The following is a 13,068-nucleotide window of genomic DNA, read 5'->3' on the forward strand; positions in this document are numbered from 1 at the left end:
CTGAGCTACATATATTCTCTTCCATTAATCCAAAGTTGGTTAGGTTCACAAGATACACTCAACCATCATCCATGGGGTACAAACTGTAAGAGTGCTGTTCGCACAGCAGAAGCCTAAACCCATGGTGGAGGATGTTCTCGAGTCATTGGGGAAGGAGATGAACACCAGCACATGAAAACTGTAGGGTTTACCTTAGCGTTTTTAATAATGCAGTGGAGTGGTTGGAGCTCAGGATAAACCTAGTTCAAATCCCCATTCAGGCAAAAAGCTTTTGGGTAACCTTGGACAGGATGCATCCATCCTAGCCTACTTGGTGGGATTGTTGTGAAGGTAAGGCATTGTTTCTCAACCTTGGGAACTTTTAAGATGTGTGGACTTCAACCCCCAGAATTGAGAATGGGAGAATGTTGGCTGGGGAATTCTGGGAGTTGAAGTCCACACATCTTAAAGTTCCCAAGGTTGAGAAACACTGTGATAAGGTATGGGGAGAAGCCAACGACACCCCTTTTAGCCTCTTGAAGATAAGGTGTGACACAAATGCAACCAGTTATAATAAGACATTTATTTAGGAATCATGCTGGCTGAGAGAATGAGAATTATAATCTACCTGATCTAAGTCTCTTAAAGCTGATTCACATCTAGCAAAAAAGCTTTGCTTAACCTGAAGGCTGTATGAGAATCACTTTGGAAAGAGGTAGGAGGCTGTTTTTTTATGCCATGTCTTCAAACCCTGGGTTCTATTTTAAAAAAGCCAAATAGATGATAAATGGTTTGCTCTTAAGACCAGACCGGAGAGTTTATTTTATTTGCTGTGTTCTTCCAAAAGTGAGCTATTAAGTGTACTTAAATACAGAAAAGGAAATGTTGCCACCATAATTTCACCATGTACAAGTAAAACTTGTATGGGGATTGCAGCTATACTGCAAAGCTTTTAAAACAAAGATTTTTTTCCCTCCCTGTAAAAACCTTGCCAAAGGAATTCATTGCAGGAGGTTACATTTTTTTAGAACAAGCTCAAAATAGAATATATACTGTCTGAAGCATATGTACTATACAGAATGCTTTCCAAATGTTTGTAGCTAGTCTAAGTTGGATGGCATAAATATTTGGATTAAATTACACTTCAATTTCTATAAAAAGAAGTTGACATGTGGTTGAACTGATCTCCCTGACTTAAACCAAACCCCCCCCAAAACAGAATTTATATTAAGATTTTAAAAATATTTTTTTTACTGAGAAAAGCCTGTATCTTCACTTGAAAAAGTTGTAAATCATGCAGTGTCATAGATTTTTACATTTACCAAGTTCTAAAAATGGAAACAGGGAGGAAAAAAAAGGCTGAGTATGTCTTTCCTTAAAACTGAAAGGTTAGTGGCTGAGAAAGATAGAGGAGTTTTATACGGTCTGTTTTTTGGATGGGCCAAATTTGTGAAGCTGCTCCTAACTCTGAATCGTTATGTTATTATAAACCAAATTAAATGGTCACATTCATATCAGAGCAACTCCAGATGGAAAAGAGAGTTTTTTGGAAAATTCAGCTTCAGAGAACAGAATAAAAGAGGTTTGTTTTATTCCTAGCCCCCAATGAAAAGCAAAATACAAGGTGTTCTACAAGTGGACCAGCATTGCATGAATGCTGCCAATCTTCTTTTGATCCTGATATGAAAATAGCCATTTTCCTCTGCTCACAGTGACAGTGGCACTTTCATTTTTCTCAGTTCACGTTTGGGAGTTTTAGATTTCTTGTCTGATTCGGGAGCTTTCAGCCTTTTAGGAGTCACCGCTGGTTTTGCCAAGGGCTGCTGGGCACGCTTTGGCGGCATCTTTTCCAAAAACTCTTGCTTGGGGATCTTGGATTTTTGGCCAGGCTGGAGTTGTTTTGATTTCTTGAGGGGTGAGACCGCTCCCAGTGTTTCTGACTGCGTGACGGGAGCCTCGGCAGACAGACCGGTCTTCCTGTTGCTGCGGAGATTCGGAGAGCCTGTCTTCAGCTCATTTCTTGCACGCAAACGCAGCTTTGCCACCTATTTGCAAAAGGGAAATCCAAGGCAGAAAGACACATTCAGAGAAAAATAACAGAATCAAAAAGAGCGTGAGTCTTCTCCAGTCTGGTGTCCACAACTCCGCAACCAGCAAATGCCATGAGCAAACTATAAGCTTTTTCTGTTTGACATTTCACCTCCCCTTTGGTGTTCGGTTTTGCCGAGCTGGGAAGCAGAGGACCAAGGAAAACCCACAGAGGGTGTAGAATTTTAAAAAAGGGAAAGGAAAAATTCATCAATTTTTCCACTGCCTTGCCTGAAACAGCTGGTTGGGTCACATTATTTAGAACTAGAAGATAGTTCAAGAGAGTTCTTGGGAGATATGTGGATAAGGGATGAATAGGTAAATTTAGAAAACTAGCCCCCAGGAAAAGGGAATGAGGTTCTGCTCACCACTGGGGCTTTCTTGCCTCCCCTGTGTAAATTCATCCCCCCATCCTCCAAGAAAGCTGCTTTTAAGACCCACTGGGATGCTTGACCAGTATAGGATAATGCAGAGCCGAGAAATGTTAGCAGGGTAAGGTAAACAGATATATTTAGTAGGATACCTCGCTGGAAACTTTTAGCCTCAAGGCAGAAGTAAGTGTTGCAGTGGGTGCCAAAGCCTACAGATTACAAGAAAACACGCTAGTAAGCTTGGTGAGAATTTTGAGAGTTGCCTTCCCAGTCAGCTGCAGCTCTTGGATGCTTATGTACGCTCGTGTTTTCTCCCTGTCTTTCCCAAAGGCCCTGCTTGTTGTTTTTCTTCTTTACCCTGATAGCAAGTGTCGGTTGCTAATAACAGGAAATCAGACTGTATATCTGATAAAACAGGCTCTAAACCGAGAAGCCTTATGCTACCTGTGGAAGAATCCAGTCTTTGGCTCTACTTCAGTGATGGCGAACCTATGACACGCATGTCAAAACGTGACATGCCACAACGTTTTGGGTGACATGCCAGCGTTCACCATCACCTGGCAACAACTATCCTCCCTGTTTGAGTTACCAAAGAAATTGAGTTTGTTTTATTCGTATTTCATGTTTGTAATTTTTTTATATAATACATAGCACCACACAGGATTGGGCTGTATTTTTTTTAAAATAAATGAATACGTAAAGAATGGTTTCTCTTTTATTCGGGGGTAGGGAGAGGCTAGCAGAATCAAGTTAGGCATTTTCCGAATTTTTGACATGCGGAGCCCAAAAGGTTCGCCATCACTGCTCTAGTTTCAACTTAGCTAGAGTAAATACCTGCTCCTCTTCCACAGCAGGTGAGATTTCAACAGGGACCAGCTGTGGAATCTCTTCTTCTTCCTCCTTCGATTTAAGGGCAGAGGGTTCCTCCCCGTCTGCTTTAGGCTTGTCCACTTCAGCAGCCCCGGTCATGCCGACTTTCGTGCTCATCTGATCCGTGGCCCTCGGTTTAGCCTTACTTTTCTTTTTCTTTCCTCGCACAGCCTTAAAAAAGTATTTTGAGAAATTGTTAAGGGGCCAGTCCTTTGTTTTGTTTCAAGGTGGGCAACACACCAAACAAAAATCGTTTGACCGCTGCTTAAGGGCGGCCATTCCCAAGGAAATAGCCACCTTGGTGTGTATTAAAGAAGGTGTCCTTGGTCTCTGAACAGTAGAGCTGGGCTCTTGGCCACGAGTAGACGGAGGCGAAAAACACAGCACAAAGGCTAATGAATAAAAGAATAGCAGTTGTTCCCATTTAAGAATGCTAATTATAGCCATCCTACTAATTAGTGATTTCAACTACATCTAAAGTGGCCTTCCCCAACTTTGTGCTTTCGGACGGGTTGGACTGTCATTTCTATCATCTTCAGTTTGGCAGCGCTAAAATCTCATCTGTTGTGCTTGTGTGGGCGTGTGTATATATTACACTGTGATGGACTGGAATGGTGGGAGGGGAGTAAAAAATGTGCTCTCATCTCCAGAGGAGTGAGGAAGAGATAAGCAAAGGAGACTGGCACCTCCCTGAGAAATCCCATCGGTGTGAACTGACTGAGCCTGGGAACTGGGCTTCAGTCTGGGAAGATTCTTGTAAATGGGTTGTAGCTAATAAACCTTGCTGGATAATTTCTGTATGGTCTCCTGGATTTCCTTGGGCTAGGCCTGACATCAATCTTCCCAGACTGAAGCCCAGTTCCCAGGCTCAGTCAGTTCACACCGATGGGATTTCTCAGGGAGGTGCCAATCTCCTCCGCTTATCTCTTCCTCGCTCCTCTGGAGATGAGAGCACTTTCTTTACTCCCCTCCCACCATTCCAGTCCATCACATACACACACACATACACAAAACATACACGCAAATGTGTTTCCTTCAAAGCCTTGAATTTATTCAATCGATGCAAAAATATTATCATCTCTACGTCAACTCTGCCCACCCGCCTCTCTGGAGCTAGGCCTGTGAAGTAGGTTAGCCTAAAACAGTATTTTTCAAAGTGTGGTCTGAAGACCCTGGGGGGTTCCCCAAGACCCTCTCAGGGTCTGTGAAATCAAAAATATTTGCCAGCCTATGTTGAAAAAGAATATATTAAAATCCCATCAAACAATCTTGAAAAGCGTTAGTGGCAATGAGTGCATCAATTTTAATTTTGAATACGGTAATGTCAGGCCTAGCCCAAAGAACTCCTGGAGACCATGCAGGTTCAATCAGCAAAGTTTATTTGCCAGCACCTGTTTACAGAAATCTTCTCAGACTGACCAGCAGTTCCCAGGCACACGTCTCTACTATTTTCTGGAATGTCTAGGGATGCGCCAGCTTTCTCCGCTTATCTCCAGAGCATTGCTCTGGAGACGAGAGCACCGTTTTCACCCCCCTTCCTCCATTCCAGTCCATCACAGGTAAATATTGATAAATATAACCCATATAAACCAAGCTTTTGCGGGGTCCTCCATAATTTTGAAAAGTGGGAAGGGGTCCTGAGAGAAAAAAAGTTTAAGAAACACTGGTCTAGAAAAATGCAAAATCACTCCCGGGATTTCAAGGGTACGTGGGGATTTCTGTCCAGGTTTCCCCACTCCTAGTCCAACACTTTCCCCTCTTGACTAGTTGTTAAGTGTTTAGATGCTTTCTAAGAATATTTGTACATAACTTCAGATGAGAATGGCAAGGAAATATTATTAAGCTCCGTATTTCATAATAAATAACCCAGTCAACGCAATAAAAACAGTCATACAAGAAGGAATTGCTGCTGAACACAGGCCAAAAGAACTACACGGCTGGAATTAACATTAAAACTCCTGCATGAAGTGAACTGAGATTTTGGCATACAGTTTAGGGAGAACACCCAGCTGTCAGGCCTAGCCCAAGGAACTCCAGGAGACCATGCAGATTCAGTTCACCAATGTTTATTAGCTACAACCTCTAGCAAGAATCTTCCCAGACTGAAACTCAGTTCCCAAAGTCAGCCAGTCAAAACAGAGTGAATTCCTCAGGGAGGTGCCAGCCTCCTCCTCTTATCTCTTCCTCGCCCCTCAGGAGACGAAAGAGCACGTTTTCCTCCCTGAGTCTGGCCTTCATAATTCCATTCCATCACACCAGCCCAGCAATGGTTAAATAACTAGCCCGTTTGGCTCTGCTGAGTATACCCACTCAGAATCTCACCTGTTTTTCAGCACCTGTTTTTTTCTGAACACCAGCATCACCATGGGGAGCTGAGTTAAAGACAGGAAGCGCAACCGATTTGGCTGTTTTGAGGTGAAGAAGTTTAACGCTTTTCCAGATCTGTAGCAAAGTGAGGAGGATGAAAGAAACATCTGTAGTGATGTAAGCCGAGCAAACAAAAGAGCCCCCCCCTCAAAGTCACATCAAATCGCTTTGAAACGGAAGCCTGGGTATATTTCCTAAAGGGTGAGCCCCACTAAGAAGGTGGATGGAGTTTCCTCCCAATCCGGTGGTGCTCCAACAGTGTGGTCTGGAGGAAGTTTGGTTTGGTCTGGAGCAGGAGCAGCTCCAGACCTCCACAGAACATTTCATCCCCAAACTGCCAGACGTGGCACATACGTACACCCCCAAGGAAGCAGGTAGAGAGTCTGCCTGGACTATGCCGGTTCACCAGCAGCGTTACCTGAGGAGCCTTGATAGCTACGGCTGTGGCAACTGCCATGACATTTTCAGTGATCTCTGATGCTTCCATGCCAGTGTGACCGACACGAACCATACTGAAAGAAAGAAAACAGCAATGGCAGCACCTCCAGCTAAGCAACCATCTTTCCACTGCCTAACTTCCCACAATCCAGAAATTCTTCCTGTTTGATTACAGTAGCATCATCTTTGAATCACAAAGAAGGGGCTTGGAGTGTGTGTGCTATGGATGGCCTACAAATTGCCCACCCTTGACAAAAAGCTTAACATCACCATCACCATCACCATCGGACATTTCCCAGTCGTTTCATCACATGGTTTTTGGTAGCCTGTTGGCTTGACTACCATTCCATGCTAAACTGCTCAGAGCACCTGGACTAGATTGGTGGCCCTATTAATACAGACAGTCCTTGACTTACGACCATTAGTTAATGACTGTTCGAAGTTACGACAGCACTGAAAAAATGATGATCGGTCCTTGCACTTATGATCATTGCAGTGTCCCTGTAGACACGTGATCAAAATTCAGGCGCTTGGCAACTGGCATGTGTTTATGACAGTTGTAGTGTCCCGGGGTCATGTGATCACCATTGGCGACCTTCCCAGGGGGCTTCTGATAAGCAAAACCAATGGGGGAAGTTGGATTCACTTAACAACCATAGCAAAAGTTGTAAAATCGGGTGCAACTCACTTAATGACCACATCGCTTAGCAACAGAAGTTCTTATGACCAATTGTGGTCATAAGTCAAGGACCACCTGTACAGGGAATAAATATCCCAACTGTAACATGTAAAATCAAACTACTTACTAGCAACTGCCCTTGTTAGTGACTGGAAGGATTGTTCCTTGGATGCGTTTGTTGATTTCTTTAGCTAGGTCCTTGGCTTTCAAGTTCACACACTGAGGGGCCCTGATATTGGAGAGAGAAGGTGGGGAGTGAGATTTCAGCTACTTCCAACTCAGGGGCTTCACGATGGGCCAGATCAGAACTATCCCAGTGGAGGGATGATGGGGACTGTGACCCAACACTTCTAAAGGCCCGGAGGCCATCTGAAAGGAAAATGGGGCAAAGGAACATAAATAAGGTTTACTTTTTACGCAGATAGAAATGCTTTCCCATGTGTGAAGGGAGTAATCTTCTAATACGGTCATCAGACAAGAAAAGAGCAAACCGGCTCAGGAGACGTCGCTTTGCTTCAAAGGGCTTGTATTCCGTTTTGAACGTTTTGTAAGAGATGACCTGCAGAAAACAGAAGGGGACAGACCACTGACAGCCACTGCTCCTACTGCTTCCTGGTTCCACAGCATATATTTTTTTGAGAGACAGAGTGTTTGTAGGAAGAGGCACCCAGTCAGCTTTAAGGAGGGCTGGCATTGAATCCAACCTCCTTGCTCAGGGCAGGAATCCATATTAAAACAGTGAAGGTCATGGAGTGTTTAACCAGACCTAAGAGGTAACTAATCTGCGTACAATGATTTGGTGCTCCTCCTTCTTGTCTCAAGAAGAGTCCACAAGTGAATTAATGGGTCATGTTGAAACAGATATGAGGGGAGAGAGAAATATTCCACACCCAACACCATAACCTGGATATCCATTTCAGGGCAACATGGTGTTACAGCCAACAGACTCCGTGTTGTACTGAATTTAAAATACTCTTTTTTGGACTCTTTTTTTCTGTTTCTATTTGCTCTTTCTTTCTTCTACTTTTCTTACTTGTTCACTTTACTTTTTCTTTTTTCTTTCTTTAGTTTTACTTTATATTATCTTTCATATTAGAGAAAAATCTTTAATAAAAATTATTAAAAAAACCATTCTAGGCAGATTACGATCACATCTCTGACTGAATGCATCCAGCACAGTCCACCACCTCCCTAAATCATTCCAATCGCTTTTGCTGTTACATTTTTCATTACATTCAAAAGAGAATTTGTCTTCCTGTAATTTAAATCAGTCATTGCATGTCCTGTTCTTTGGGCTAATACAGAGCAGATTTACGGCCTTCAGATATCTGAAGAGTGCTATCATGCCCACCCCTAGTTTTTTCTTCAAGACTAAACCCCTTCCCTAAACCTTTCCTTGTCAGACTTGATTTCTAGTTCCTGAACATCATGTTGCCCTTCTCCGAACCCGTTTGAATCCTTCTGAAAGAAAAAAGCCAGTGACAATCCTAGACATCTGATGCCAAAACTCAACAACAATTCCTAGTTTTAAAACAGAGCCCCGGTCCAAAATGTTGAGGGTGGTTCTGTTTCTGGATCTGGACTTTTCTGCTTTCCTATCACTGTTCCAGCTTGTACAAAGCTGTTCAAGGTCAAATCAAAGGAGGTACTGACAATCAATAAATTGTTGCCTGAGAAGCAATTATTAGCTAAGATTCTACTCCCTGAAATACAGCCAGAAGAGAGAACTGACACCGCATGAATCAAAATCATGGCATTCCTTCTAAAAAAGATAAGAGCTGTCAAGATGGAGGAGAAAATGCTGCCTTTGCACTACAAGACAAGCTAAAACTTGGTTTGATTTGTCTGAAATCACATGATGGTTCCACATATGTGAACCAGTACAGTGGTGGTTGATTCAGCAAGCCACAACTATGTGTTTAAAGAAACTGGGGTGAGCACAATCTTTGGGGCAGGCCAGTGTTTTGCTCCTCCTCCAAAGTAGAGACAGCAGACATTCCTCAAAGCTTCATACCTCAGTGATACATGTGATTCCATGTTGGACCAACAGCTTCCTGTACAAGTTCTCGGTCTGTTCCGCTGTTAAGCCAGGTTCATCTTTGGTGAAGAGGCAAACCTCAGAGGTGGCTGGCAGAATGCTGTGAGGCAGGTTTCTAGAACACCAAACATACAGCAGGCTTCAACAAGGCAGCAGTTGTGGCACCTCTAGAAGATGCAAATTATTGCCTACCTTTGCCCTACGTATAAGTACACTACTTTTGAATTGGGTTTATTTCTTGCTGAATCTTAGTTTCTAATCTTCTTAGCCTGACAGATCATGAAAAGCATTTCACTGTGGTGGAAACGCAGAATTAAAATACAGAGATACCCTTACATTTTGATCACTTGCTCTTCCGGTGGGATCTTCCAGACGGTAACCATCAAAAAGACATTCTGGTCTATGTCCAACAGCACTTTATCTCCAGATTTCTGTTTGTCCGCAATATATGCAAGCAAGGCTTGACTTGCTTTTTTAATCTAGAAGAACAAAAGTTGTTACGTACCCTTAGAATTTCCATGCCTCACAGCCAAGCACAACACTTTAAATCGGATGTGTTGTGTTCCCACAATCTTTAACAAGCAGGTTGGCAAACAGAGGCATTGTCATCTAATATCTGGAGAGTCACAGGTTGGGGAAGGCAAGTGTGTAGTACAGTACAAAGTTCCTCTTTGTTTTTTATATCCCACTGTTCATTTTTGCTACCTTTTGTCTTATACTGTTCTTTGAAGGATCCATTACCACAGTCTATAATTATACATTAATGTTTAAGCATTTTAGCAATACTTAACAGAATTGTCAGATGGCTTACGTGTAGTTCTGGAGTGGCTGTCACTCCAGTTCAGCCCTTTACCTTTAACTCTCAACTGTTTTACTTCTATTGTAGATTGTTACATTCATGATCTAGGCCAGAGATTCTCAATCTTGGCAACTTTAAGATGGGTGGACTCAACTCCCATAATTCCCCAGCCAGCATGCTTTCTCTTTCTCTCACATACACAACCACTTCAGATAAAGGCACAGCCCCACATTCAAAGATTCTAAGCCTGAATAGTTTTTAACTCTGTTTAGTTATTTTTGGCAAATCCATTTTAGTGAGTGTATTATATAATTTTCTATTTTCTATCCATGTGGTTTTCTTGGTAAAAATACAGAAGTGGTGGGCAAGATCAAGGAAACAGAACTACACAGACTTCAGGAAGGTATAATTAATGCTAGCGTGAGAGCCAGAGCAGAAGTTAAAGGCCCTGGGCTAGAAACTTAGGAGACCACGAGTTCTAGTCCTGCCTTAGGCACGAAGCCCGCAGGGTGACCTTGGGCCAGTCCCTCTCCCTCAGCCCTAGGAAGCAGGCAATGGCAAACCACTTCTGAAAAACCTTGCCAAGAAAACTGCAGGGACTTGTCCAGGCAGTCGCCAGGAGTCAACACTGACTTGAAGGTACATCATCATCATCATCATCATCATCATCCTGCGACGATAATAAATAAATATCGTGCCACGATACACTTATCGTTTAACACTTTCAAACAACAACAGCTGCCCATCCCAGGTCTTTGGGAAGGACTCGACAGGTGGATAAAAATGCCAAATCCAGTCTAAACTTCTGGCTGACTGTGCGACCAACCATAATGACAATAATAATAATAATAATAATTTATTAATAATTATTATATTACATATAATAATAATAATAATAATTCAAATGTATATGCCGCCCGGTTCCCAGCGGTAAGTCCATCCCAGTCCCCGCGGCGAGGTGAATACGGGGCAGTGCGAATGCAGGCAATCGGGTTCATCGGGCAACGCACCCGCATCGAGCGGTCCGCGTGCGGTACGAACGCAACCCCTATTACCCACACCGCCCATGAAAAGGCAGCGCCCGGCTGGAGCCTCGGAGCCCCTGCCCTCCAGCCGCCGCCTCACCTGCCCTCGGTCCAACGGCAGCGCCGCCGCCGCCGCCTCCTTCGCCTCCATGCTTCTCTCTCCACGTGGGACAGCCCTCTCAGCGCGTCGCCGCGCCGTGACGCCATCAGAAGGCGCGGCCCTATCCCGCGAGAGGAGCGGAAAGACACTCGTAGATGTAGGAAAAGTAAGAGGTGTACACGCACTTCCGGTCTTTAAAACCTCGAACTAGCGAATCACCCTGGAAATAAGACCGGAAGTTCGGGTGAACATGAAAGAATCGCCGATAGAGCCAGGACTTCCGAGTTTATTTGAGCATATTTGCCCGGCTCTGGGGGGAAGCACGAAAAAAAGGATATGCAAAAATCCGGGGGCACTCTGTAACAAAGTCTCCTCAAAGGTGGAGCGCCACAGAGTATTGCACATCCATTTCCAGGCAGCAGGGCCAAGTTCAGCCTGGGTAACCATCCAGTGTGTCTCACCTCGGCAACTTGAAGACGTGTGGACTTCAACTCCCAGAATTCCCAAGCCAGCATGCTGGCTGAGGAATTCTGGGAGTTGAAGTCCACATGTCTCAAAGTTGCCAAGTTTGACAAACACTGGATAACCCAGACGGGTGGCAGTTGCAGTTTTCCTGCAGTTGGCGTATCTGCCTTGCCCCCAAACTGGTAGTTAACCAGGCTATTCTGATGGACCCACATAAAAGCCAGAAAATGAAAAAGTTCTTGAACGCTTCTTTGTTACGTAAATTAAAGGCAAAGTTTTGCCATGGCCCTCTTCCGATCCCTTTTTTTAATAACTTCCCAGTTGAGCTCCCAGCAGTTCTCTCAGCCTCGGGGGTGTCATGACCCCTGAAGCAATAAATGAATTTGCGTGACCCCCTTGAACATGGATAATTTCAGAGACTGATGCCAACAGCTGCTGGGGGGATTAAAACGTTCTCCTCGCCGTGGAGGGTTTCCCACTGAGCAATCCTGCATGCGAGACCTGGGGCTTTGGCAGACAAAGCCAGAAGCCCTCCAGAGCTTTCTCCAGCCTTTGCTGGGATGAGCCGGCTGTCGGTTGTGTCTTCTTGCTCGCAGTAGCACCCTCTGCTCAGGACTGGAGGTCGTTCTCCATCTGACCACTGACTGCTACTACGTCGTCTTCTCCCACAGGTCTCCTCCCTTCTCACACCGGTGAAGTGGCAGCTACAGACCCCAAGTTCTGGCTGGTGAAAGAGGGAAAGGCAGTGGGTGGAGAGGGCAAAGGAGAGTTCGAGAGAGCTAGGAGATCTGCGGCCAGCCCTGGGCAGAGCCTGCTGTTTTGATGCCAGAATGATTGCAGATGGACAGCTGGCTTGTTCAGGGACAGCAGGAACACTGTCAGACTGGACACCAGCTTTGACTATGTAAGCCCCCTCCAAATTTGTGACCTCCTCAAATTTGCTGGTGACCCCTAGGAAGTCACAACACAGTCTGACAGGCCTATAGCCTGGAAATCTTTCAGTGGTCTCCCCTCCAAGCACTAACCAGTTGTGACCCAGCTTAGGTTTTCAAAATCAGCCAGGAGCATCAGGTGGTGCCTCGTACTGTGACTGCCACTAAAGGGATTGGGAAAGCATCTTTCAGGGGAGCACACCCTGAAGGGGAAGACAGGACCCTCAAGATTCAACTGCTCTAAGGTTAGAAATAACTCCCAACTCTTCAGCCAGGAAACAGATAAGCAACACAACTCACTCTGCCAAATTTATTCCACTGATCTTCCACCTTTCCATTAAACAAGCACTCCAGACTTCGTTAATGTTCAGAGGTAAGCATATTGTGGGTCATGAGGGGTATGGAGTACTGAATCCAGAGACAGCCAAGTCAACCAGCAGCATCTTTCTCCCAAGTCCCACACATATGGGGCTGAGTGGGTCAGGGCTGTTGCCGCAGAGATGGTTACGCACTAAATTCTGCTCCAGTCCAAGAGCGAGAGCCAGTGTGGTGTAGTGGTTAAGACACCAGGCTAGAATTGGAAGACTGTCAGCTCTAGTCCCATTAGGCATGAAGCCAGCTTGGTGACCTTGGGCCAGTCTCTCTTGCTCAGCCCTGGGAAGGAGGCAAAAGCAAACCACATCTGAAAAATCTTGCTAAGAAAACTGCAGGGACTAGTCCAGGCAGTCTCCAGGAGTCAAAACTGACTTGAAGGAAGAACACCGTCAACAACAAAGAAGTCCAAGAGTGCAGAAATGTACGATGACCGAGTTGCGGCACACCTGTAATTCAAGGTTTGGTGTGTAGCATGAATACAAATGCATTCAACAAACCAAGCCTCTAATCCTCTTTTGTAAGAAACGGATCCTTTTCATTCC

General features: G+C 44.6%; 1 protein-coding gene across 1 annotated transcript; it reads right to left on the minus strand.

The window, feature by feature from the left end:
- Positions 1-547: 547 nt before the first annotated feature.
- RSL1D1 (ribosomal L1 domain containing 1) lies at positions 548-10,869 on the minus strand. The gene is made up of 9 exons (XM_007421989.4): positions 10,755-10,869; positions 9,167-9,309; positions 8,807-8,945; positions 7,203-7,351; positions 6,920-7,021; positions 6,094-6,187; positions 5,631-5,750; positions 3,273-3,479; positions 548-2,024 (listed from the first exon to the last, which is right to left on the minus strand). The coding sequence occupies exons 1-9, from the start codon at positions 10,803-10,805 to the stop codon at positions 1,686-1,688; spliced, it is 1,344 nt and encodes a 447-aa protein (XP_007422051.2). The 5' UTR covers positions 10,806-10,869; the 3' UTR covers positions 548-1,685.
- Positions 10,870-13,068: the final 2,199 nt, after the last annotated feature.

The sequence above is a fragment of the Python bivittatus genome, unplaced genomic scaffold (genome assembly GCF_059951505.1).
Source record: "Python bivittatus isolate LINGU-HERP-01145 unplaced genomic scaffold, Pbiv_v1 ctg000560_np1212, whole genome shotgun sequence".
Classification (NCBI taxonomy): domain Eukaryota; kingdom Metazoa; phylum Chordata; class Lepidosauria; order Squamata; family Pythonidae; genus Python; species Python bivittatus.